At 35.7% G+C, this 25,656-nt stretch overlaps 1 protein-coding gene across 3 annotated transcripts in view; it reads left to right on the forward strand.

Moving 5' to 3' along the window:
• Positions 1-25,656, forward strand: part of NAV3 (neuron navigator 3) — a 727,630-nt gene that overhangs the window by 665,859 nt on the left and 36,115 nt on the right. For all 3 annotated transcript variants that reach the window (XM_058673421.1, XM_058673422.1, XM_058673423.1), the window contains 4 exons: positions 2,160-2,243; positions 14,678-14,789; positions 22,206-22,327; positions 23,912-24,084. In XM_058673421.1, coding sequence (XP_058529404.1) covers positions 2,160-2,243; positions 14,678-14,789; positions 22,206-22,327; positions 23,912-24,084 — 491 coding nt within the window. The remainder of the gene's footprint in view (positions 1-2,159; positions 2,244-14,677; positions 14,790-22,205; positions 22,328-23,911; positions 24,085-25,656) is intronic.

The following is a 25,656-nucleotide window of genomic DNA, read 5'->3' on the forward strand; positions in this document are numbered from 1 at the left end:
CCCTCCTCATCATGAAGTTTCTCTGAATAGAACAGTATAAAACCATGAGGGGACTATAAAGTTAATTCTACCTCATGTCTTTAGAAAAAAAGAGAAGATATATTGGCATAAGGTACTGCCTGGCCTTTTCTGAATCAATACTTGACTAACAGCAAATAAGCAGAGATGCACAGAGAAAGGCAATTGCAGGTGCATGGGCACATCATACTGTAAGCCAAGTACCCCCTGACCTTTCCCTCATGCTTTCATGCTGCCAAGTCAGCTGGTTTGTGTTTGGCTTTTAGTTCCTTTCACCACAAACAGCATCCCTTAGATAATTTGGAAATGAGCATTAGGGCTATTTATTGCTAACATTTTTTTTTGAAGATACAAATGAAAGAATATGTAAGAAAATAATACTCTTTTTGACTTTCAGCAGAGAAGTTTTTTAATCAAAAGTCCTTTGAGTATTATTTCATTGGAAATCATGCCCTATTTTTTTGCTCTGTTTAATATTTAACATTTATATATATGACTTGGCTGGTAAATAAATATTCACTATGTGATATTTTAAATCAGTGAGCTTAGTCATTTTATATGTCTTATTTTTTTCACAATTAGAAAAAGTTAAACAGAAATGGTATGTGGCCTTGTATTAATTCTTGAGAAGGGTACTGAGCTTCATGGAATGATATCGCTGTATGGAAACTATTTTAAATTAAAATTTATTTAAATTCCTTTTTAGTGTGTTATTTACTCAATTAAATCTGATAAAAATTTGATATATAAATTTTTAAGACAGTGTGTTTGTGAGACAAGGATTGCGGGAGATGGGGAAAAGAAAGAGGGGGTATGACTGAAGGGAATGGGAGTAAAAAAATAAAGAATTCTGATGGATTAAGGAGTATAAAATAGTCTTTGCATGTATTTCCTGCATATTCCAGTGTTAGATAAAGTCCTTGTAAAAGTCAGAGCTTGGACCAGATATCTTTGCTCAAGATGTGAATGGTTGACACTCATGCATTCCAGCTATTACTAATAATGGATTTAACTTCCCAATCAATAATTCTTTGAAATCTGTGGTTCCATTTATAGTCAGCAGCTCTACATTTCTGCTCTACTATAGTCAGAAGGTGGTGCATTTTATTTTAGTCCTTTCCCTTCTCTTAAAAGAAATGTCAGTGGTTTGACAAAGATTACCAAACGTTGCCCTTGGCATAATTTATGATAGATTTCAGTTGTGAAATGTGTCCAATTATTATATTCTTTCAGGGGCACAAAAACGATATCAATTTGAGATAATGTACCTGCAGTTCTACTTATGGCCCTGGTGAAAGATTGAAGTACTTCTTCAAACTTAATATTCTGGGTTCCAGCTGTTGCGTAATAGCCTGTCAATAGAAAATGGCCTATTTTAGAGCTGTAATAAGATTGTCAAATACTTCTTAATCATAAGAGTTGTAGTTATGTGCTGCCATATATATAGTTCTATGGAATTTAAGATAAAACTGCAAAGCTGCAAAAGCTTAATGCTAAATAAAATAAGACTGAATGATGTTTCTTGCTGATCTGCCTGTACTTCTATCATTTTGGGGAATAAAAACTAGAAATAGAAGTCCTTTTTTAAAAAAAGAGCTTCGAAAGTGAAGACTTTTTTTCTTTTTAATTTCATCATGAGTAGAAAAAGAAGAAGCGTAATATTATATAAGCTGTTGGTAGGTGGCTCACGCTAGAAGGAGAATATAGTTAAAAAGAAGGAACGATATCTTCAAAATTCATCATAGAAGGTCTGAGAAATGAGGCTCATTTGCCCACTGAATATTTTAGTTTCCTCCTTTTGGGACTTTAAAATCTTAGCAGCTCAGAACTTTATTCAGTGTTTTTGAGTGTCACATACCTCGAAGATAGGCAGAGCTGTTATTGTTTGCCACATACTATCCCCTTCCAGAAACTGAACTTGCATTAAATGTCAGGCTACTGAAACAGGGATTTTAGGAAGCACTAGTAATGAAAAATGAACGTGTGTGTTAAAGGCAAGTCACCAGTGAGGGCTGGCCATGACAGTCCTAGAATTTAAACAGTAAGAATACCTGAAACAAAGCTTCTGTAAAATGAAGGGTTTTAATCTGTCCAAATAAAATTCTGACGTTTCTACTGTGTTCCATCTATTCTGTTCACAGGCTCATCTTGTAGCAGCTTTTGAGAAGAGTTTAGGGAATATGACAGGCCGGCTGCAAAGCCTGACAATGACAGCAGAACAAAAGGTATGTCCAGAAATTCACTGCAATTTGAAAAAAAGCTTAAGTTTAAATAATACAAGATATGAAACTCTATAAAAAAATGTATACTACTATAGAGTATCCATTCTGCAGTAGCCTCAAATATGTACAAAATAATGCCTTTTCTCTTCAGATTTTCACATGCCGGTATTAGTCCACATTGGAAAGGACTATTGTTTTTCTTTCCAGTAGAACTATTAAAAGAATACCAACTGTTAAGAAAGAGAAGTAATTGCGTAAGAGAGAGAATATTCTTGGCATCAGCTGTTTTGTAGTTTCAGGAATTGAATTGCCTTCTGCCCAGAATATTCACAAACCCGTTGTCAATTAACCCGGTCATGGACGGTGGCTGTAGGCTGACATGCCCAGGAAGGTTTCCAAGAGCAGATGTTAGGATACTGGAAAGCAAGAGACTTCTGATTGCAGCCACCGTGAGGCGAGAGAAACTCCTGTGTGATTGGTGAGCCATAAACAGAAGCTGGCATCTGGAGATGTTGCCTTGGAAGTTATTTACGTTCTTCAAACACTTTAAAATAAACTTGAATGATCTTATGGCATGGTACAAGGAATACTAAAAAGAAAGGGAAAAAGTTCACAGAGGCAATTGCATTCAGGTTTATGCTGCCTAGGCAGAGTCTGGGCATTTGCATTGTGATGAACAGTTAATTTATGTTCTTTTTTCTCTTTTTTTTTTAAGATGTATTTATTTAGTTTAAAGAGTTACAAAGAAAGAGTGAGAAACACAGAGAGACCTTCTATCTGCCAGTTCATTCTCAGATGACTGCCATGCTCAGGGCTGATTCAAGCCAATATTGGGAGCCAGGAGCTTGATTCAGGTTTCCCCAGTGGAAGGAGAGACCCAAACACTGGGCTTCCTTGCGGCTTTTCCCAAACCGTTAACATAGAGCTGGACTGGGGGGCCGAGCAGCTGGGCAATGAATGGTATCCATATTGGATGCCAGTGTTACTGCTGGCAGTGTAACCTCCTTCACGACGATGGCACCCCGCTTGATTTGTTTTAGTTTAGTGGTCTTAACCTCCTGTGTGGGATGAAACCTTTGAAAATATGTAGGATTTTTCTTTGCAAAAGCTATATAATATGGGCAAATGTCCACAGACTTCATGTAATTCTGAACAAAATCCAATATGTATAAAGTTTCAGATGTTTTTGGAAACTTTCTATGTTGGTAAGAATGACTTTAATTTTGTCCTTAATTTCTGTAAAAGTATATGTTATTTGCATTACAATTTTTGTCAACTTGTGCTTTTTATTTTTCTTTTAAAGAACTGAATATAAGGTCAAACATTTGACTCATTGATTAAAATCATTGCTTGGGACACCATCACAATGTATCAAGGTGTAGGGGTTTGATTCTCTGATCCTTGACTAACCTGACAATCCAGCTTTATGCAAATGCACGCACTAGGAGTCGGTGGTGATGGCTTAACTACTTGGATCCCTGCTATCAATGGAAAGACTCCAATTGAGGTCTGGACTCATAGCTTCACCTGACCAAATTATGGTTATAGCAGACATTTATGTGAACCAGCCAATAAGTCATTTAGTCTCAGTCTTTCTCTCTTTTAAATAAATATAATCCTAATTTAAAAATAGAACTGAATGTTAACAATCCAATTAACTCCAAAGAGAAAAGTGAACATACTATGCTTTGCTGGTATAGCTAGCAAACTGGGCTATAATTATTCTGTTTCAAATAGTTTCATTACTAATGGACTAGATTATCCAACTCTGCCAAACCACTTCTAAAAGGCAAGTTAAAAAACTGTTTTTGCATTTACATATTTTTTGTGCTTGTACAATTTCAAGAAGTAGCATTATGAGATCTTTTAGGACATGCACAGAAGAGGGAATATGAACATCAGAGTCCAATAATCTGAATGTGAGTCATGACTGTATTTCTGAAGATCTGTATGATCTCGAGCATGTTCTTCTGAACTTTTCACTGTTCAGGATTTCTTCATTTCATTTGAAAGGGACAGAGACAGGGACAGAGGAAAGGAGATTTACCTGCTACTGGATCACTCCCCAAATTCCCTAAACAGCAAGGGCATACAAGGTGAAAGTTTATGTCCTGGATATTCATCTTGGAATTCTCTGATGTATGTTAGAAACACAAGTGTTTGGCCAGTCATGCTCTGCCTTCTAGGAACATTTGCAGAAAGCTGGATTGAAATGGGGTAGCCAAGACTGCAACATTGCCCTCTGATGTGGGAGGGGCACATCCCAAGCAGATATTTAACTTGCCACTCCACAACTTGCCCCATCTATCTTGCCTAAGCTTCAAATTCATCCCTTTGAAAAGTAGAGACAAGTACCTTGCAGAATCACCATGAGAGGTATATGAGATTCAGTATTATGTCAATGGGCAGATATACATGTATTTTTGTGTTTGTGTGTATGCATGTGTATCATCATTGTACATGCCAGGAATATGCTAAATTGATAATTAATATTTAAGTGACAGTAGCTTTACAAAGTCAAAATAATAGAAAGTTTGTGTCCTCCTGAAATTTCCTGCAACTATTTAACTTCTGTAAAGTTTCTTATAGAACCTTGAAAATATATAGAGATGTTAATCTATAACATATATGAATATTACCTGGCCAATTGAAAATATATCTCTCATAGACATGTAGTATACCATTGTGTGTGCACTATCCTTAACTGAAATTATTAAAATGTGAAATTGTAGCCAAAGAAGTGATAGCATCTAAAATCATCCTTGCCATTTTTAACGTAAATGTACTTATAATTAAAAACTACAAAAGTATCAATGTTGATAGGTAACTTATTTATTAATAACTTGTATAAGTCCAGAGTTCTTTTGGAAAGTCTGTAACGTTAGTTACAATATTATATAATAAAATTTAGTAGCAGAACTTAAATGAAAACCAATAGAGTAACATGTATAGTGAGATTTCTGAGCCTGGGTAATTTCTATTGCAAAGTTCTGAACAGAATTGAATGTCAAGGGAGCTAAGGCACAAAGGGAGATTGCTTGGTGTGTTTCATGCTGATTTTCTCACCCAAAGAACATAATTTAGATTGAAGAGACAAACTTTTTGGCCCTGAATTCAATGACAAATTCATTGCAAAGGTTGTTAAATTGGGGTCATGAAATAACAAAAGACAAAATCACTGTTCAAATAGCCATTTCTCTAAAAGCTGAGGGCATAACATTTAATCATATTTCAGCAAAGGCATTTCTTTAGGGAGCTAAGATAAAAGGTTATATTGCTCCCTAGTGATCCAACAATCTTGAGAAAGAGGTTCAGGAAATAGACAGCAGGGGTTTTGAAAGTCTGTTCCAGGAGTTCCAAGGTTCTTTTATCCATTTAGTCAGTCATCAAATTTATATTGAATTTCAACTATGTTTAAAACACACACACATGGAGTATATGGAGCCAGTGCAATGACTCATTTGGCTAATCCTCCACTTTCAAGTTACAAGATTACATATGGGTGCTGATTCGTGCCCCAGCTGTTCTACTTCTGATTCAGCTCCCTGCTTGTGGCCTGGGAAAGCAGCAGAAGATGGCCAAAGCCTTGGGACCCTGTGCCCACATGTGACACCTAGAAGGAACTCCTGGCTCTTGGCTTTGGATCAGTTCAGCTTTTGCTGTTGCAGGCATTTGGGGACTAAAATGGCAGATAAAAGATCTTTTTTTTTTTTCTTTAATATTCATTTATTCATTAATTACATTGCATTACATGACACAATTTCATAGGTACTGGGATTTCCCCCCCCTTCACCCCAAACCCTTCCCCCATCATGAATTCCTTCACCTTGATGCATAACCACAGCTCAAGTTCCGTTGAGATTCCCTAATTAAAAGTTTACACCATGCAGAGTCCAGCATCCCACTTGTCCAGTTCAAGTTCAACGGCCTCTTAGGGAGGCCCTCTCAGGTTTGTAGGCAGAGCCAGCAGAGCATCACCTCGATCAATTAGAAGCTCCAACATATCATCAGCAATAGTCCAGGTATGATGAGGCTGGGGCAGAGTCCACTGATTGACATAGTCCGTCTTAGGGTTTCCCCTTGTCCAGTTTTCCGCTGCAAGCACAAAGCTGAGGTGGTTGATTCATCTACTCCATTTTCCATCTTTTTTTGATTAATGCTTTGATTTCTGTCTGTATTTTTCTCTGTAAATTTGCCTTTCCAACAAAAATAAATAAATCTTTTAAAAAACCAGTTAAAAAGTCGGTATAGATAGATGATAGATGGATTACAATCTACAACTGTAAATATAAGTAGCTATTAGAATATGTGTACTATGAAGATCATAACATATAAGGTATTCCTCATATAGGATATTTATTCATGTATATTCTTCATGGTGTTCATATTCCTCATATAGATAAAATATATAAGTGCATATATATATACACGCACATATATGTCCTATTCCACTTAGAATTGATATTTGTATGTTTTTACGTAGTAGGCTTTCTCAAATGTAAGAAATTTATGTCATTTAAAACTAATAGGACTTTAAACATTGTTCACCCAATTAATAAATTTTGAACATGTATTTCAGATATTTGAAAGGCAGAGTCACAAAGAAAGGATGAGAAATAGAAACAAAAAGAGACCATCCATCCGCTGGTTAGTTCCTCAAATGCCTGAAAAGATCAGGGCCGAGTGAAGCCAGGGTTAGAAGCCTGGAATTCCATCCACATCTCAGTTGAGTGGAAGCTGCACAGTACTTGGACCATAAATTGACTGCTTTCCCAGGTGTATTGACAGGTAGCTGGGTTAGAAGTATACTACCAGGGCTAAACCAGCACTCTGATAAGGAATACCAGCATCACTTTCAATGGCTTAACTCACTGCACCGCAATGTTTGGCCCGGAAGAGGCACCTTTTAATTCTGTTTTCCCACAAATGTTTTGAAATGCCCTGGAATACATTCCATATAGAATTTATATGCTACTAGGTGACATGATAATTAAAAACATAATTTAAAGATAGGATATTATATGATAATAATAAGCACTATTAGAAAAATGAAGCATATCTGAGGAGGATATTGGGAAGCAGCCTTGGAAGCTAACCCATGAATAAAGGCCAATGTGACGCTATGTCCTGGTTATATACTTGTGAGTAGATAAACTAAACTAATGCTAGTCTCTCTTCATTGTGTAATTTTCAACAATCGTATGGTATTAAATGTCTGAAACTACATTCAAATTTTAGTGTCCGTTGTATACTAAAATCACAGCCTGGATTAGCGTTCTAACAATTTTCCTTGTTTCTAGATGCCAAATAACGCAGAGTCCCTTGCCAAATTAAATGGTAGCACATTGCCTTTATACACTTCCAGTCTAGTAAGAGAAGAAAGACAAGCATAAACAACTTAAAAGGCAGAAAATTGTTGTGTCATTGGAAATGTAATGGTTCAATGTCATGAGGATTCTGAGATCACTTTTGTGGCAGGTTGGAGATGGCAGAAAAGAACTACCCAGGCTGAGATACCAGGATGGGGAAAGGTCTGGAAGTGAGTCATAGAGGAAGAAACTACAAAAATACCACAGAGGAAAATGATGGGAAATTTCACTCAAATCTTTGTGCCAAGATTAATTTCCTGGATGAAATACCACTGAAAAAGACTGATACAAATCACTGAAGTGGCAAGAATTCTACAATTTTTTGTTTTCTTTTTTAATGAATGAAAGATTACAAAACTGCTGAATCTTCCATTTCAAATTTACCTAAGCTGCCCTCCGTGTTATGTAGGAATTTAGAATTCAGGAGACATTCAGTTAGTTCCTTATGGCTGCCCAAACTGGGCAATTAGGACATATCTTAGTATGAAAGTATTGTGGGTTAAACTTCTTTGTAGTTCAGAGTGATACAGAAGAATATCTGCTTATTAGTGATGGAACTCCAAAATCGAACCCATTGTTAGTCTCATGCTTCCTCATTCTTCTGTGAAACTATTTCGGGGTGACTAAATGAACAAAAACTTAAACTTTAGAAATGAAGTCAAATCCTTGAGGATAGAAGCTAAAAATTTAGTTGCCTTGAGTCTTTACATTAACGCCTTCTTTTTTACATTAAGATGCACATAATCTAGATGTGATTTAAAAATTGTGTCACTAGAATCAGACAATGCATTCATTAAGCTTTTAGGGGAAAAAAATCATATGAATTCACAAATTTCAAATAACTTTCATTACTGGAACATGGTGAATTTAATTCATCTGAATTAAATACAGTAGTAATGGCCTGGCTGTTTCAGCATAAAAATTAGCAAAATTTCAAGGCAAATGCAAAGGCAGGTGGGAGTGGAATGTGTTCAAAGAAAGAACAGCTGACCAGTGTGTAATTAACTGAGTGTCAGTGTGAGGAAGCCAAAGACAGATTCAGTGGAAAATTTTAACAGTCTGGCCTAAAAGATCAAATATTTCATTAGATTTGTAGTCAAGCCTGTAGACTTCTTTTTTTTATTAATTATTATGCATTATGTGACAGTTTCATAGGCTCTGGGAATCCCCCCACCCTTCCCCACGCCCCTCCCCCCTGGTGGATTCCTCCACCTTGGTGCAGTATTACAGTTCAAATTCAATCAAGATTCTTTCCTTGCAAACATATACCAAACATAGAGTCCAGCTACTTATTGTCCAGATGGGTTGAACAGTTTCTTGGGGAGACCATTTCTGGTCCAAAGTTAGAGCTGGTAGAATATCATCCCAGTCAATTAAGAGTCCCAATATAACATTAACAGCAATTTGTAACATTATGGAATTGACATGGTTTTGCGTAACCAGTATGTTAAAAAAAAAAAACAAAAAACAAGTTCTTAACCACAACCTATGATTTGCTCATTGACATTTCAATTTTAGTTTATATACAGGACCGGCTGCTATATACCTTAAAATGGCTCTAAGGTACCATTCAGCTGTCTCGTGTCTATTTCATTTTAGTATTTAGCCATTTGTTGTGTTGAAGTATAATTTTACTGATCTTGGCAGATTTTAGGATAATCTAGACTGGCTTGTAACTCTAACAAGACATTTGTCAACAATTAAGGTGCAGAACATTTTTTTGGGGGGGTGTGCAGAAAAGTCCCCAATACCACGGTGAAGAGTGACTAATCTTCGTGTCCTACCCAGCGAGGCATGAGCAAATCCATGCCAGCTCTTTCCTGTCAGATTCCAAGCTCTACTTTTTGTTGTTTGTCTATTTATTTTAGGTTTTTTTAGTTTGTATGATTGTTTGCTATGAGGGGTTTTCGGAGCGATCCTGATGGTCATTGCAAGGGAGGGTGGGGGTCCAGAGGTGGAGCCAGGCTCGGACCAGAGAAAGCTCTCCTCCCTGTCCCGAAGGACGTTTATTGTTCTTCTGTTTCTGTGGACCGCTCAGCGCTTCTGGTTGTCTTTCCGATGACGTTGGTTTCTGTACGGTAGTGTTTGGACTTCTTCCATCCCCAGCGGAAGCTCCGGTTGCGGGTGGGTGACCTCAGAGCACTCGGCCTCCGAGGGCATCCAATTCCCTGTGGCCTCCTTAAGCCTGTAGACTTCTTAACAAAGCTTATATAGTGAGAAACAGGGAGAGCACTCAGAAATAGTTAGGAAATTTGATTGGAATGAACATCAAGCAAGGCTAGTATTATGACACAAAATTGTTTTGAAGCATTTCAAGTATGACCTTGATCATTTCTTTTGCGATACAAAAACATGAAAAAAGAAACATGGCATTGATTGCTCAGAGGTAGAATTCTCACTTCTCAAAACAATGGAAAGACATATGGATGGTATCTAACTTCTTATATGGAAGAAACTTATATTGAAAACTAAAATATCGTGGTCAGCATATATCAGAGGCATCATTATCTAAATTGATCATCAAAGGAAAGTGAAATTTTACTTTGACTCGCAGGTTTTAAAATAGTCACTACTTTGTTGGAAAATAGCAATAAAAATATGATAGTGACAATCTTCTTTCCAAGATATTTTGCAAAAATACCAGTCTTCTATCTTTTCTTTGCTAATAGGAGAGTCATAAACTGGAAGCTACTGAATTAAGAAATTAGAATTTTTTCACTTTTTTATTGCTGTTATTATTTTCCATAGTATAGTTTTGTAGGTATAGGGATTCCTCTCTTTCATTCCCTTTCTTCCCTCCCCATCCCCACAACACCCTTTTCATCCATGTTATTACAGTAATGTAGTCCTTCAGCTACAATAACAAGTCCAACATTCTGTTATTTAAGTATAACATAACATTGTAGATATAGACAATGTCAGTAAGTCAAGATGTGTTTGAGCAGTTTCCCTGAGAGTCCCTTCTTTTAATTGGGAGTAGAGATGCATAATGCAATGTATCTTCAGTTGCTACATATATATTGTATTTTGCATGCAAGTTGCCTTATATCAGAGAAAACATATTTGCCATTTTGGGAAAGGTATCCTACTCCATAGTTGGTGGGAATATATGCTAGTGCAGCCACTGTGGAAGTTAGTATGGAGGGTACTAAGACAACTGAAAATTGACCTATCATACATATGACCCAGCTATTCTACTCCGAGGAATATATCCAAAGGGAGTGAAATAAATAAATAAATTATATATCTATATCTATATGTAGATATAGATATAGATATAGATATAGATATAGATATAGATATAGTCTAAGATTTCTCTAACTGAAAGATTGAGTAATGGGGGTTGGGGAGAAGTGTGGAGAAACAGCAAGAGAGAGAGAGAGAGAGATCCGTTACATGTGCCATCCACCAGTTCAATTGTCACATGAACAACACCTGGAGCCTGTAACTCCATCAGGGTCTCTCAGTGCTTAGCTCATCTTCTGCTGCTTCGAAGCACATTAGCAGGAAGCAACATCAGAAGTAGAATAGCTGGCACTCAGTCCAGTGCTCATATGAGACAACAATATCAAAATGTGTGGTTTAACTTGCTGTGCTACAAAGCAGATTTTTGACAAATTGTTTATTTGAAAGGCAGAATGTCAAAAAGAAAGCGCGGGGGGATAGAAAATTATGGAAACAATAGACTGTAGCTTTTTAAGTGTGGAAGGAACTTCAACATAAAGGGAAAAGTCATCTGTAAAAGCTAAAAAAAAAGATGGTTGTAACTTTGAGCAACAAGGTGAGAGTATTATCTCATTAATGGAAATTTTAAAAATGGAATTTGTAGTCCTGGTGAGATAACTAGTGTGGCTTTGAGCCACTTATATCAAACAGGGTAGAATTTAGTTATCTTTAATCAAACACTATGGCATGTCTCAGGGGCACTTGCTTATGCTTAATGAAGTTCTCCTAAAACATGACTAGTATGAATTTGGCTGCAGTAAGTTTCTCATATATGTGATTTTCCCAAGTTGTGTTATACATACATTTCTGACCTATTAAGTCTCCCTTTGGATTAATTTTGCTACATGGAGTAACAACACTGATGCTAGGATCTGTTGTTTTAAAGAGATGCCTAATTCTAGAAAGTAATCATTTTTGTATGTCATACTGAGCAATGCCAAGTTAAGGTAAAATACCTAAATATTCTGCTTCAGTGTTTTAAAAACAGCTTCAATAATCAGTAACTCTAGAAAAGGTTACAGTTTTGACACTGAAAATGTCTGATAGCTCACTTGTTTAGGCATTTATATAAGAACACACTTCTGTTTCTATATTAAAACTACAGCCAAATACTTTAACCAATTTTCATCCACTGTCCATTTTAGTTACATGTATAGATACCATGCATTTTACATAAAAATTCATCTGAGTTTGTTAAAATTTAGTCAGTACCTAACAGTCTCATACTTATGCTTTATGACTAATATTTGAATAATATATGTTAAGTGTATATAATAGTTATTTTTATATTAAATATCTGGTGAAAGCATAACTTATTTCCAGTAAATTCTATCCCGCATTCTCTTGGAATATCTATTTTTAATAGAAAATATACTAAGTTCTAATACACATGTATGTTAGTATTTGGGCAAGAGACAAAATATAGAAGTGGAAGAGACAGAAATTGTGATGACTTGTGTTTGACTTTTGTGTCATGACATTGGAAATTTTCAACCAATATATTTCTCTGTATTTCCTTTATGTTAAATTCAAATAAATTACAATCAAGTTTTTTTTTAAGATTTGGACTCTGTATGGTGTAAACTTTTAATTAGGGAATCTCAACGGAACTTGAGCTGTGGTTATGCATCAAGGTGAAGGAATTCATGATGGGGGAAGGGTTTGGGGTGAATCCCAGTATCTATGAAATTGTGTCATGTAATGCAATGTAATTAATGAATAAATGAATATTAAAAAAAAAAAAGATTTGTTTATTTGGAAACCAATAGTTACACAGAGAGGCCTTCCATCTGATGGTTCATTTCCCATATGGCCTCACTGGTAGGGCCCAGTGCAGCCCAAATTCAGGAGTGAGGAGCCATGAATGGTAGGAGCCCAAGTACTTGATCCGTCTGTAGCTGCTGTTTCCAAGCTACTAAGAGGGAACTGGGTAGGAAATGGGGCAACCAGGACACAAATCAGCAGATATGTGGGTTTGTTGGCACTGCTGGGGTTTGAATTACTTGCACACCACTGGATCAAGTTTCTGAAGATCCATCTAAAAACCTAAGACATTGCTGCTGAATTTTCATTATGAGAACCTTTGAATTACAATATACTTAATGTTTGTGAGAATTTATTTTTAAATATAGCTATCATTTGTTGAAAGTACGTCAAATAACCAATGAAAACAAATCTAAGGGACCAGGCGTCTATCCCATATGTTTTTTTTTTTTCTTTTGGGTTAACATTATATGTTTTAAGAAATGTCTTCAGTTAGAATAAATACACCTCTTTTTTTCTTTTATTTGGGGACACATTGAGGTGGAAAAACTGCTTTTCATGAAGAATCCAGGTTTGACTGTTGGGCTTTCTGTCAAAGATATTAGAGAAAATGATAAATGACAAATCCATTACCAAGTCATTCTCCCTCTGAGTGTCTGACAAGGATCTAATTTTTAGGATGACATCACCAACAAACAACACAGTCCTCATTATTGAGTTTGTGTTGAAAAGTATTTCCTATCTGTATCTTCGTTCAGTTCCTTTTTAATTGCTTTGAGCATTTTATCGTCTACATAATGAATCATTTCTGATCAAGTAACTGACTTCATAAGTAACTGTAAAGGAGTAAATTAATACAATTATTTTCTTTAGGATGTATGTTTAATCACTACAAAGTTAATGAGAAAATGTGTCTTTTATAAACATTTGACTTTTAAACTCTTACACAGCTTCTATTAAAGAACTTCATTTTCTATTGTTTTTTTTTTAATTTTTAACATGTTTTAGTGTTTTTTTTCAATAATTTTTAAATTATTGTGTTGCTTTGTGAAACTTGATCATACCAGGAATTATATTAGATGACATATATCAGAAATAAAGATGACCTTGATTTCCAGGAGAATTTTAAGATGACATTTTGAAGAGCGAATTTGAGATGAGTTCCAGGTCTCAAATCCGAATACAAACAAAAAATATCCAGTGTAAAATGCTTTAAAAAAATATGAAGTGCCTTATTTGGCAAAAAATCCAATGCTTCCAGTTGACATGTACTTCTGTATAAAATCCCTATAAGGATGATACTCTGCTGGCTCTGTCATCAGACCAGAGAGGGTATACCTAAGAAACCGTTGAACTTGACGGGACAATAAGATGCTGGACTCTATGTTTGGTATACGCTTGCAATGGGGGAATCTCAACTGAACTTGAGCTGTGGTTATGCAACAAGGTGGAGGAATCCACCATGGTGGGAGGGTTTGGGGAGGGGTGGGGAGAACCCAAGTATCTATGTAACTGTGTCACATAATACAATGTAATTACTGAAGTTAAATAATAAATAATTAAAAAAAAAAATCCCTATAAGATAACACTTTTGGATAGTATCATTATGCAAAAGTGTTAAATGTTTAAAAACATATCTATTACATAATGTACACACATAGCAAGCATGATACAGCTTCCTACAAATGTTTACTATTTTATAATTGCTACTTTTTAAGGAAAACAGTTTGTTTTTCTTTTAAAAAAACTGTTAATGCAATTTTGATAACTAACTGTCTAAAGGAACCCTAAGAAGTCTGTTAGAATTAGTTACACCTTGCTCAAGTTAGTGCTACTTGACTTTGCCACCCTGTGAAGTCATTAAGGTTATTCACATAACTTTTTAAAATAACTAAGAAAAATTCTTGTTTTTAATTCTGTAGCTAGAAAAGTGATGGATTGACAGATCAGTGAAGCATCCATAGCCCTCAGGAGATTTGCACTGCAAAAGCCCAAATTCATTTGTTAGTGGAATGTGGACAAGGTCCTGTTATTTTTATCTCTAGGAATTAAAATTTCTGTACTCTGCTTATTCCTCAGGAATCTGAACTGATAGAACTGAGAGAAACCATTGAAATGCTGAAAGCCCAGAACTCTGCTGCCCAGGCAGCCATTCAGGGAGCACTGAATGGTCCAGATCACCCTCCTAAAGGTATATTTTTAAAATATTGCCATTTTCACCTAATATCATACTTTAGTAATTGAGTAGAGCTTATAAAAAAAGCAGTGATACTGCCTTTTATAATGTGTCGGTGTCAGTGTGTTCAGAATCCTAGAATTTGACAATAGGGTTTTGTTTGCTGTCTGGACCCGAGTTTATTCACAGCATCAGGCTGTTATAGACTAATGGTCACATAGGATAAGGGAGGAGGTTTTGAGAAGTTTGCATATCAACAGTAAGGTGTTGACTTGAGATCCTGGGAGTTCCCATCAGTCTGTCTATAGATCCCATCCATTGTTCCCATACTCTTGCCTAGAAGAATCTCTCTTTGTCTTGTTTATCCAATCAGTTGTCTTCCTACAGGGTTTGTTATTAAGGAACTTTTAAATTGTCATGAAAGAATATCCTTCTATAACAATATGCACACGTTTCTGCACTGAACTTGATACAATGAGAATGCATATCTAATGTCATAGAGAGAGAAGCAGCCCAGGAGTGAGGAACCAGAAATTTGTATATAAAAATGAAATCATCACTATTGTAACACATTAGAAACTTTGGGAGTGCTCCTCTTAGAGACAATAAAATGATACATTTTCTGTAGAAGATTTTAAAGCAATAAGAAAGCAGACTACAAGTTAATCTGTCTCCTATTGTTACCATGTTTTCATCATTTTAAAAAAGGAATAATTTTTTTATTCTCTCACCATTGGCTTACCAATGAAAGAATGCTTATAATTAATGCCATTTTCTTATTTTTTTAAATTTGCTTAAGTTCTGTTTTATCGTGGCCTACCTCTTTTTAGCACACTCATTATGTATTGTCAACTCTTTCACATCGTAAAAGTACTTTGATAAATCCAGAAAGTCCTGTTCTTTCCATTTCCAGAGAAATTCTGGAGAAATTTTTATACAAGATTCCATTGTCTTCAGTTACATTAGCTCTTTGGCCTAGTGGAGTGCAGTTTCATTTTCTCCAACTCCACCACTTACTTCCTGCACAGCACCAGTAGTGACTTATATGACACTAAATCTAGTGACAATTTTGAAATCTTACTTAGAGATGGAAGTATTATTTGATACTGATGCCCATCTGTATCAATCCTGTGTACCTGAAAGATTTCCTTTTTACAATATCCATAATGTCAGACATTCTGTTTTCCTTCAGATCCTTTGAAATCCTGTTCAAACTTTGTTTTTGTGTATTCACTCTCTTATATCCATTTGCTAATGGTTGAAATCCTAAGCTCTCCTCCATTATGATTCTGACGATTATGAATCTGTAATCCTATCTGAAATTCTATACAATTTCATCTAGTATGCCAGCTGTAACTGTTATTCATGTGCTCACAATTCAAATCTGTATCTGCAGGCCAGGCTCATCTGCTGAAGATTAACTTCACATAGAGCTCCTTTGAGATATATTGTGATGTCTGCCTAACAGACTCAACATTGCTGAATTTGAATTTATCATGTTTCCTTTAAAACTGGCTTCTTTTTCAGTGCTCGTTGGCTTACTAAGTAACATCACCATATTTCCAAACAGCCAGGAATCTAGGTGCCATTCATAATTCTTCCTCTTCTAATTTAATGAAACTCTCTGCTGATTTCTGCCCCTTGGATATCTCTTATATCTATTTTCTGAGTGTGCTACCTTCTCCATCATCTATCCATTGAATAGTGGCTACAATAAGCTCGCTTATAGCTTTGTTTTTACTCTTACCCCAGTTCATACCATTCTTCATACTGAAGCCAAGGCAGTTATCCAAAAAGACATATCAACTGGTATCCCATTGATTTTAGCATGACATATAAATTTGTTAGCATGATGTAACACTTCTTAGCTAGCTACATTCATTCAACAAATTGATTACCCATCACATACCAAACTCATTCAGATTTTGCTCTTTTGTTGAATTATGTATTTCACATTTAAGTTCTAGTACATTTCTTTTAGTTCTTTGTAATTTACTTATCTGTATATTTTATTTTTTTTCAGTTGGAACATTTTACATGGTGTGTTCAACAGTTGGAACATTTTACATGGTGTGTTTAGATACTGCAAAATATGGACTAAATATGCCTTCTGCTTCCCACCACCACTCAAAACATGGATGAGGTTCCCTGTGATATGTTTCTGGAAATAGCTGTACTTGCCTAGTTTAAAATTTTAGTATACTTTGGTGTCTTTGTTTAAGGTTTGTCAGACTTTTCTGATCTGCAGTAGAAGGGTTTATTTTTTTCACCCTAGTGGCCATAATGACTTGCCCATAAAAGGGATTTTATTACAATTTTCTAGAAAAGAAAAATATAATTTTAAATATACTTTAAATTTTAGGAAAACAGTTAACTGAAGTGAAATGTACTTAAATTGAAGTACAAACTAGTTCTCTGTGGGCTACTTCTGTTAAGAACTTAGCAACTTTCCATGTGGGAGAGTTGATTTATATGCTGCATGGAAAATTACTGCATATTTAAAGCTTATCTTAGAGCTATAATAAAGCAGCTTATGTTCCAAATCTTCATGTCGTAAATAGGTCCAGAAGGGATTTAAAAAGGTTTAATCCTTTCTTTAATACAGCACAAGTCACTGAAGTGAAACTTTGTGGAAGGATTCCTTTTATCTTAAGCAACAGGTAGCTTCATATACCTTTTGGAATTTAAAAAATGGAATTCCTTTTCTTAGAAATGTGGGAGGGTGATGACTATGATGGAAAAGCTAGTAAGTTAGTATTGAAATGTGTCAAGATTGTTAAAAATTGATTTTCCCAAGTTTTTTTTTAAAGGATTTTTTTTTATTTTTTAAAGATTTGTTCATTTTATTACAGCCAGATATACAGAGAGGAGGAGAGACAGAGGGGAAGATCTTCCGTCCGATGATTCACTCCCCAAGTGAGCCGCAATGGCCGGTGCTGCGCTGATCCAAAGCCGGGAACCAGGAACCTCTTCCAGGTCTCCCACGCGGGTGCAGTGTCCCAGTGCATTGGGCCATCCTCAACTGCCTTCCCAGGCCACAAGCAGGGAGCTGGATGGCAAGTGGAGCTGCTGGAATTAGAACCGGCGCCCATATGGGATCCCGGGGCTTTGAAGGCGAGGACTTTAGCCGCTAGACCATGCCGCCGGGCCCGATTTTCCCAAGTTTTAAAATAATGTTGAGTTGCAAATCATTAGACATACAAATTTAGTCGAGTTATTCTTATCACATTGACTAACATAACATGGAGAGAAACAGTTGTACAGTCCATAAATTTGTATTCTGAAATCATATCGAAATTCAGTTTTCGAGACCTTTAAAGTACTTTTGTGATGTAAATTTTAGCATTCAGAGTAAGGAAATACATTTTCATTTGAGAAACAGACAGGCTGTCATGTGCTGATTTACTCCAGGTGCCACCATAGCCACAGCCAGGTACTAGGAACTCGAACTTGATCAAACAAACCCACCTATTTGAGCTATTACCTCTGCCTCCCAGGGTGTATATTAGAAGAAAGCTGCAATCAGGAACAGACCAGAACTTGAGCCTAGGCACTCCATTATAGGATTCATACATCTCACCTGGCCGCTTAGCTGCTAAGCTAAATACTTACCTTGGAATGAGGCAATATTTTGTAGGCAAACTGGTGGAAAAATCATATGCCAAATTATTAATATACCTTTCTATTTTCTGTAAATCTATGTATCATATTTATTAGCAAATAATAAATCTATAATACAGTATAGATTCTTTATAAGCACATTGAAGCACCTGCTGTATATTCTATATTCTATTAAATGTTTAAAATAAAAATTAAAAAATAATGACTTTGTACTCAGGGGTACACATCCACTGCAGTGGATGGGAAATTTTATGCCCCACACATAGAGAAACACTCAGAAACAGAAAAGTTGTGTAAAAATAATTGTAATGATGCTGACAGTAAAAATGTTATAAATGTTATAAAAATGTTGCTTTTATAAACACAAGAAATGCACTATCGATTTTTAAGTCACTACTTCTGGATAAACATGGAAGCATTTTTCCTTAACATATAGGAAATACAGTTAAATACCATATGTATTGTATTGCTCTCAAGACTAAATTTGAATTAGAAATAATGATAGGCAAACAGTTGCTTTGAATGAATAATTAGAATACATATACATAATGCATAGATTTACATACACATAAAACAGCTCCATATTGATTTTCTTCTACATGGTTTACTCTGTACAGGTCATAGTTTATAATGGTGAAGAAAGTAGACATAGCTATTACTCCATTGATTTTTTTGGTCCGGTGGAAGAGTAGAAAGTAAAAGAATGTGTATAATCATTGATGTAGCATTTTGTACATCCCAAGATAGTGATAAACTTTCAAAGAATGAGAATAGGTACCACAGACAGGGCAAGGACAGAGGACTCTATTAGTGCTTACTTAGTCAGGAAAGGCTTTTCCTAGAAAGCAGGTTTTTTTTGGGGGGGGGGGGGTTGTGTGTTTTTTGTTTTTGTTTATTTGTTTTAAGTTTAATTTTATTTATATAAGGTAAACAAATGTCACCTTCTGTAATATACAGATATAAAACAAATATACAGACTTAAGAGCACAATGATACTTTCCACTCTACCCTGCCTCCTGCTCAGATGAAAGCAGTTTTTAAGGGGAAATTCAAAGAATGATTACAAATTCTTATTGTCAGTATTGAAGGAAGAGGAGTCCAGGAAACTCCTATGTAAAAAAGAGTTTAGTGCCTTTATAGAAGCAATGCAGGGAAGATAATGTTTGAAAGTAAAGAGCATTATTATAGAACTAATTCACATTGTTTTGGTATTTGGGGCCATATTTAATAGCTAAATCATTTCTCCTTTTATTAAAATGAGAATACATTGAAAGATCTCAAAGAGTAATGGTACAGTTTTTTTAAGGACTTCTGCAGTTATTGTTTGTAAATGGTTTGAAGGTCGCTACACAGGCTAGCTATTTCTACTGTAGATGAGGTAAGTGATTCTGGTTGCTTGAATTGAAACAGGGATCATTCAGAGGGTGGAAAGTAGAAAATGAATGAGTCAAGAAGCATATAATTTCTACTTTAAAAGAGTTCTACATTTGTTCAGATTTTTAAAGATTTATGTATTGGTTAGCCATTCTGTTCGAGTCATGAGGTCTCCATGTACAGAATCAAATTCCTATAAGCACTAGGAAGAAAATATTAAAGAAAACAAAAATGCATTGCTTCGGTTCATGTTACTGGTGCTGTGCTGTACCAAGCCTTTGTTGGTAAATGCACTCTTTTTTTTTTTATTCATTGATTACATTGTATTATGTGATACAGTTTCATTGGCACTGGGAATCACCCTACCCCTCCCCCTCCCTCCCCCCATGTGGAATATTCCACCTTGTTGCATATCCACTGATCAAGTACAGTTGAGATTCCCCCTTTGCAAGCATAAACTAAACATAGAGTCCAACATCTTATAGTCCAATCTAGTTCCTCAGCTTCCTGGGGAGACCCTGTCCTTTCTGAGGGCAGAACCATCAGTTTATCAACCCGATCAATTAAAGGCTCCAACATACCCTCAGCAACAATTAACTTCGATACTATAACTATTACACAATGAGGTAAATGCACCCTTATATGAGGACAACTACTATCTCAAAGGGGTACTGTTTTTTCATCACTAAATGTGTCTCAATGTTGAGAAATAATCAAGTAAGTATTATTTATTAATTCTGAATATAGTAAGAATTTTGAATATTTTAATAGTTTATATTGGTGCTGTATTTGTTAATGTTATTAGGAAAAAGCTATGTCTTTTTCAGAGGAGCTCAGAGTTAACTACAGCAAAAATCAAGTTCCATGTTAGTTGATTAAAAGATACTGTGTTTCTCTGTTGTTGAATCAAAAGAAGACACATGAATGTCTTAATTTGGGTTTGGCAATTGGAATTGCAGTTTACATTCAAAAGCAGAAAACATTCTCACCGTGTTTTTTAAACATTGGTTTATTTGAAAGACACATTTTTAGAGAGACAAAAAAAAAAAAGATCTTTCATTTACTGATTCACTCCCCAATTGGCTACAATGGCTAGGGCTGGGTCAGGAGCTTCTTCTGGGTCTTCCGTGTGGATGTGTGGACACAAGTATTCTGAAATACATGCTTAGGAGAGCTTCAGGGAGTTTATAAAAAATGCATGTTCTGAGGAAATTGCATGAATCTGAATTCTTTCCACTAAAATTAAGCCACATTTTAATTCCATTTCCATGAGCTTGTTGAAATAATCTCATATACACATATAAGTACGTAGGGGTGTGTGTGTGTGTGTGTATATATATGTGTGTGTGTGTGTGTATAACAGGCCCACATATATGCTCATTTAGTATATGTTTTGAAAGTAATCAATTATAGGATTATTTCCCTAAGTAGTTTTTAATATTTAAAAACTTAGTCTTTTGGAAGGTTTAAATTTCTACTGTACTTTTCATGGAAATTTTTTGAAAGCTCGATAACAATTGGTTCCACTGAAGTATATGTATGTATATATACACACATTTTTTTGCTTGGTTCATTTGTATTGATGCCAATTACATATGAGTGTGAGACTATAGCTCCCCTGTTTTTCAGAAAGGTGATAAAGATTAGATTACTAAACCCATTTTGGTCATATGGTTTAAGAATAAAATTAGATATCCCAAAGGCACACTAAAAATGTACTAAAATCAAGTTTATCATCACTTGTTGTTATTAGAGTTACTCTTAACTATGGTAAGTCACAGATAGGGACTAGAAGTATGTTAGGAAAAGTGTACCATATTAAATACATTCTTTGTTTTATTTATAAACCCAGTTAACATTGTTACAGTCTTGAGGAGTTTTACCTTAGTGAATCTTTGACCTTGATCGAATTATTTACCTTCTTTGTACTTTAGTTTCTTTATCTGAGATATGTTGTACCTCTGTGACTTTCACTTTATTTCGACTCTAAAATGACTTTATTCTGTAAAATGGAAACTTATTGTATTTAACTTTGGTAATTTTATTCAAGGCACAAACTTTTACAAAGACACAAATGAGTTTCCATTTACTCCACAGAACTACTCATTTGAAGTACATTCATTCAAGAGTGCTGTTTGGTCAAGGTATTAAATAGAAATCCACAACATATCATTTCATTTTTTGGACACAACTCATAACTGATTAAACCATCAATATTTCTGACATACATGAGATTCCTCATTGACTCTTAAAGTAGATAACTTAGCTAACAAGAGCAAGTAAGATTGTATTTTATTAAAGTTATAAAACCAAGACAATATCAAAATGATATGTACAATGCCCTGTTGGAGAGAACTTTCCCTGAGAAAGCCTGCAAGACCTACATGCCCAGTTGAGGTTGTATGACAAGATGTGATATTCTCTGTCTTTTGGTAGATCTCCGCATCCGAAGGCAGCACTCCTCCGAAAGTGTTTCTAGTATTAACAGTGCTACAAGTCATTCAAGCATTGGCAGTGGTAATGATGCTGACTCCAAGAAAAAGAAAAAGAAAAACTGGGTAAGCTGTCATCACATGCTGTTCAACAGCTTTTTATCGGAAAATGAGTTGGGCTTTTTCTCCTAGGCCATTAAAGTTTTAGAAGAGAGCTACAGCACTTTACTAGGAGAACTGTTTAAATGACTGGCAGCTTTAATGGGGGCGCTTACCAGGATGACATGGTTCTGCAGAGTACCCAGTTTGGAGTTGGAACTAAACATGGGTTTGAATCTCCACTGCCCCTTAGGCAGATTTGTTCATCTTTGGAAGGAACTAAAATTTCTAATTTGAAGAACTATGAGAGTAAACAGTGGCTTTAAACAGCTTTCATAAATAAAAATAAGCTAAAACCTGTAAAGAAGTGGGTTGGACCAGGTGCTTATTTTAAGAGTGGAGAAGAAGAAAATGATGTGTTTCTGGTAGTGGTGATGGAGGTAATGACAGTAAGGTTAGAGAAAACTGGAGTCTTGAAAGGTTCCCTTCATTGCCAGAATCATAAAATTTCACCTCATATGATGGTGAATACATCCATTAGTGTGTACTTGATTATTTTTTAAACCAAGGAAAGATAGCAGAAATATAGAAAGTAGCATAACTGTGCCACAATTTGCTTGAAATATAATTGGTAATACTAAGGAATTATCAAAAAAAATAAAGCTATCATCATTGTGAAAACAGTGAAATAAAGGATTCCTTATAATACATGAAATGTAGATAGGTTTTATCACAATTCTTGATAAAACATAATTGTCAGAGTGTTTCACTGGCATGCTTTCTATAAATAATAAAAGAAGTATCTTTTTTGTTCAAGAAAATGTTTATGCAGGTAATATTTTTAAAAACCCTGATCAACCGTCATTCTCTTGATTTGTAATTCCACTCTTTCGTGTTTCTGCAAGGTGAACTCTAGAGGAAGTGAGGTGAATATAAACTGGACAATTTGGCATGCATCCCTTTTAAAAAAAAAAACCTATTTTGGCATGAATGCTATTCATTTTGGCAGTAGGCTTTTATACCTTTTAAAAACAGATTACCTTGTATGTCTTTTTCTTTGTGTCTTTTCATTTTAATCTCAAATTTCAAAGAGAAGTAAAGCCACTTTCTGAATAGAGCTGTGGGGGACACCATTTCTGGATTTGAATGGTCCTGGAGTTGAAAATTTGAATGGACAATCACAATTAATGAAGTGTTAGGTGAATTTGATTTCATTTTGCTTTTTAAGTTTGTACTGCCAGCAGGATATGACTTGACTGTAGTGCTAAAGTGGCCATTTAAAACAAATTGCCTTGAAGAGAAAATCATTGGGAATGGAGATCCCTTCAAGGTACTTAGTTTTAAATGAGTGCTCTGGCAGCGGTGCCCTTGACCTTGCACTATTTCAAAACCTTCTTGTTTGCGCTGTGCTGGATTAATATATAAGTATAAAATGTAAATACAAAAACATGGTGTCATTTACTTTAGAGATACTGTGCTGCAACTGTTAATGCTGTGCTTATACCTATTGACCCCAGGCAGCGTTTAGGGTGGCTCCTGCAAACACTGCCCCAAAGTCAAAGCTTTCCCAGTGCACATAGACAAGATGAGTAATTTCTGTCCTCATTGCAGCTGAGGAGTTCTTTCAAACAAGCCTTTGGAAAGAAAAAATCCACCAAACCTCCTTCCTCACATTCAGACATCGAAGAGCTTACTGATTCATCCCTTCCAGCTTCCCCCAAGCTGCCCCATAATTCCAGTGACTGCGGTTCTGGAGCCATGAAGCCCTCACAGTCGGCCTCAGCGTAAGTCACATCCTTCACAGACTGCTGACCGTGTTCTTATGAAACCAGTTCAGGCCCAGCTTATGTCTATGTCTTCAATGCAGTCAACTGTGTTCTCAAAAGGACAATGTCCTCTCCACCCTGATGGAGATCTTTCTGAGAATGGTAGACAGCCCGTGACTTCCTTATCTCTTGATAGATATTAGAGTTTCACTGTGTCTTGATCTCGCTCTCCCCTTTTCCGAATCATTGTTCTCACTTCTTTTCACTTGCATTAGTTCTCGTATCTAACTGTGCATCCATACAGGTCACCCCTTGTCTGGCCACCAAAGAAACGGCAAAATGGCCCTGTGATCTACAAGCATAGATCCCGGTAAAAATGGAGTGTGGTGCATGAAAACTACAAAGACCCAAGTTCTAACCCAAGCTGTGCTCTCTTTTCTTTTTCTAGAGTCACATGATTGCATCTTAGCCACTACATACTCTGTTTCTGTGCTTTTGACTAACATTTGCTTTCCTAAAAGCTATCTGCAATGCTGTTTTCTAATAGGGCATTATAGTAGCAGCACTTTTTTTTAGTACCGGAAAGAAGACCACAATTACAGTATAGCAATGTATCCAACAGAGTATGTTCATAATACTGAATAGCGCAGAACAGCCATATAAAACATCCGTGTTGTGTGTAAAATTTTAGAAAGAATATATCATACCATTTGGTGATCAGCAACCTTGATCTCAAATTATGAATGGAAAATGTATTTTTAATATAAAATACATTCTTTTTCACAAATTGTTTTATATAACTGTCCACAAAACAACAAAATAAAATAATGATATACTCTGAGAATAGTGTCCTGAAATGTCCTAAATAGCTACTATTCTCCATAGATAGTCACACCTTTCTTGGACATAGAAAAAACTCACAATGATTTGAAAATTTAATGTTCAGATACTGTAAATTATTTAATATTACCCAAATCCAGTGAAATGGATGTATTACTTCCCTAATGTCTATGGCCACACCCCCAGTCAAGAGGAACTGGAGCATCAGATGGAGTGACATCCACCACAGTTCTGATAATAATGTCACTGCCCTGAGCTCACTCCTCTGTACTTCAGAAACTCGTGAGCAGATGTTTATGGGGAGTCTACTATGTGACAAGCACTATTAGGCACCATGATAGGAGCACGGTATAAAATCAACAAGGTCCCTGTTCTTACCACTTTTCTATAATTATGTGTTCCTTTCATAAGATGAAAGAAATCAACAGGATTAATAAATACTAACTTTATGCATATTAGGAAATCCTTTGGGTAGATTGGTCATATTTTGAAGTTATTACAGTTTTCCAAATAGTGTTGCTTTAAAAAGGACAACATAATTAAAATTTTTACCTGTGTGTGTCTTTAAAAACAAAAAAGAATATGATCTAAATGACCTTCGCACAGCCCCCCAGCTGGCCTGCTCTTGGGTTGAAACCTGTGATTTAGCTTCATTAACCATGATCTTCTAAATCAGCTGAGCCTAACAGGAAGATTATATAGCACACATCCATTATTTAAATGTCCAAAACAAGTCTCTCTAATTTATTT

The sequence above is a fragment of the Ochotona princeps genome, chromosome 15 (assembly GCF_030435755.1).
Source record: "Ochotona princeps isolate mOchPri1 chromosome 15, mOchPri1.hap1, whole genome shotgun sequence".
Taxonomy (NCBI): domain Eukaryota; kingdom Metazoa; phylum Chordata; class Mammalia; order Lagomorpha; family Ochotonidae; genus Ochotona; species Ochotona princeps.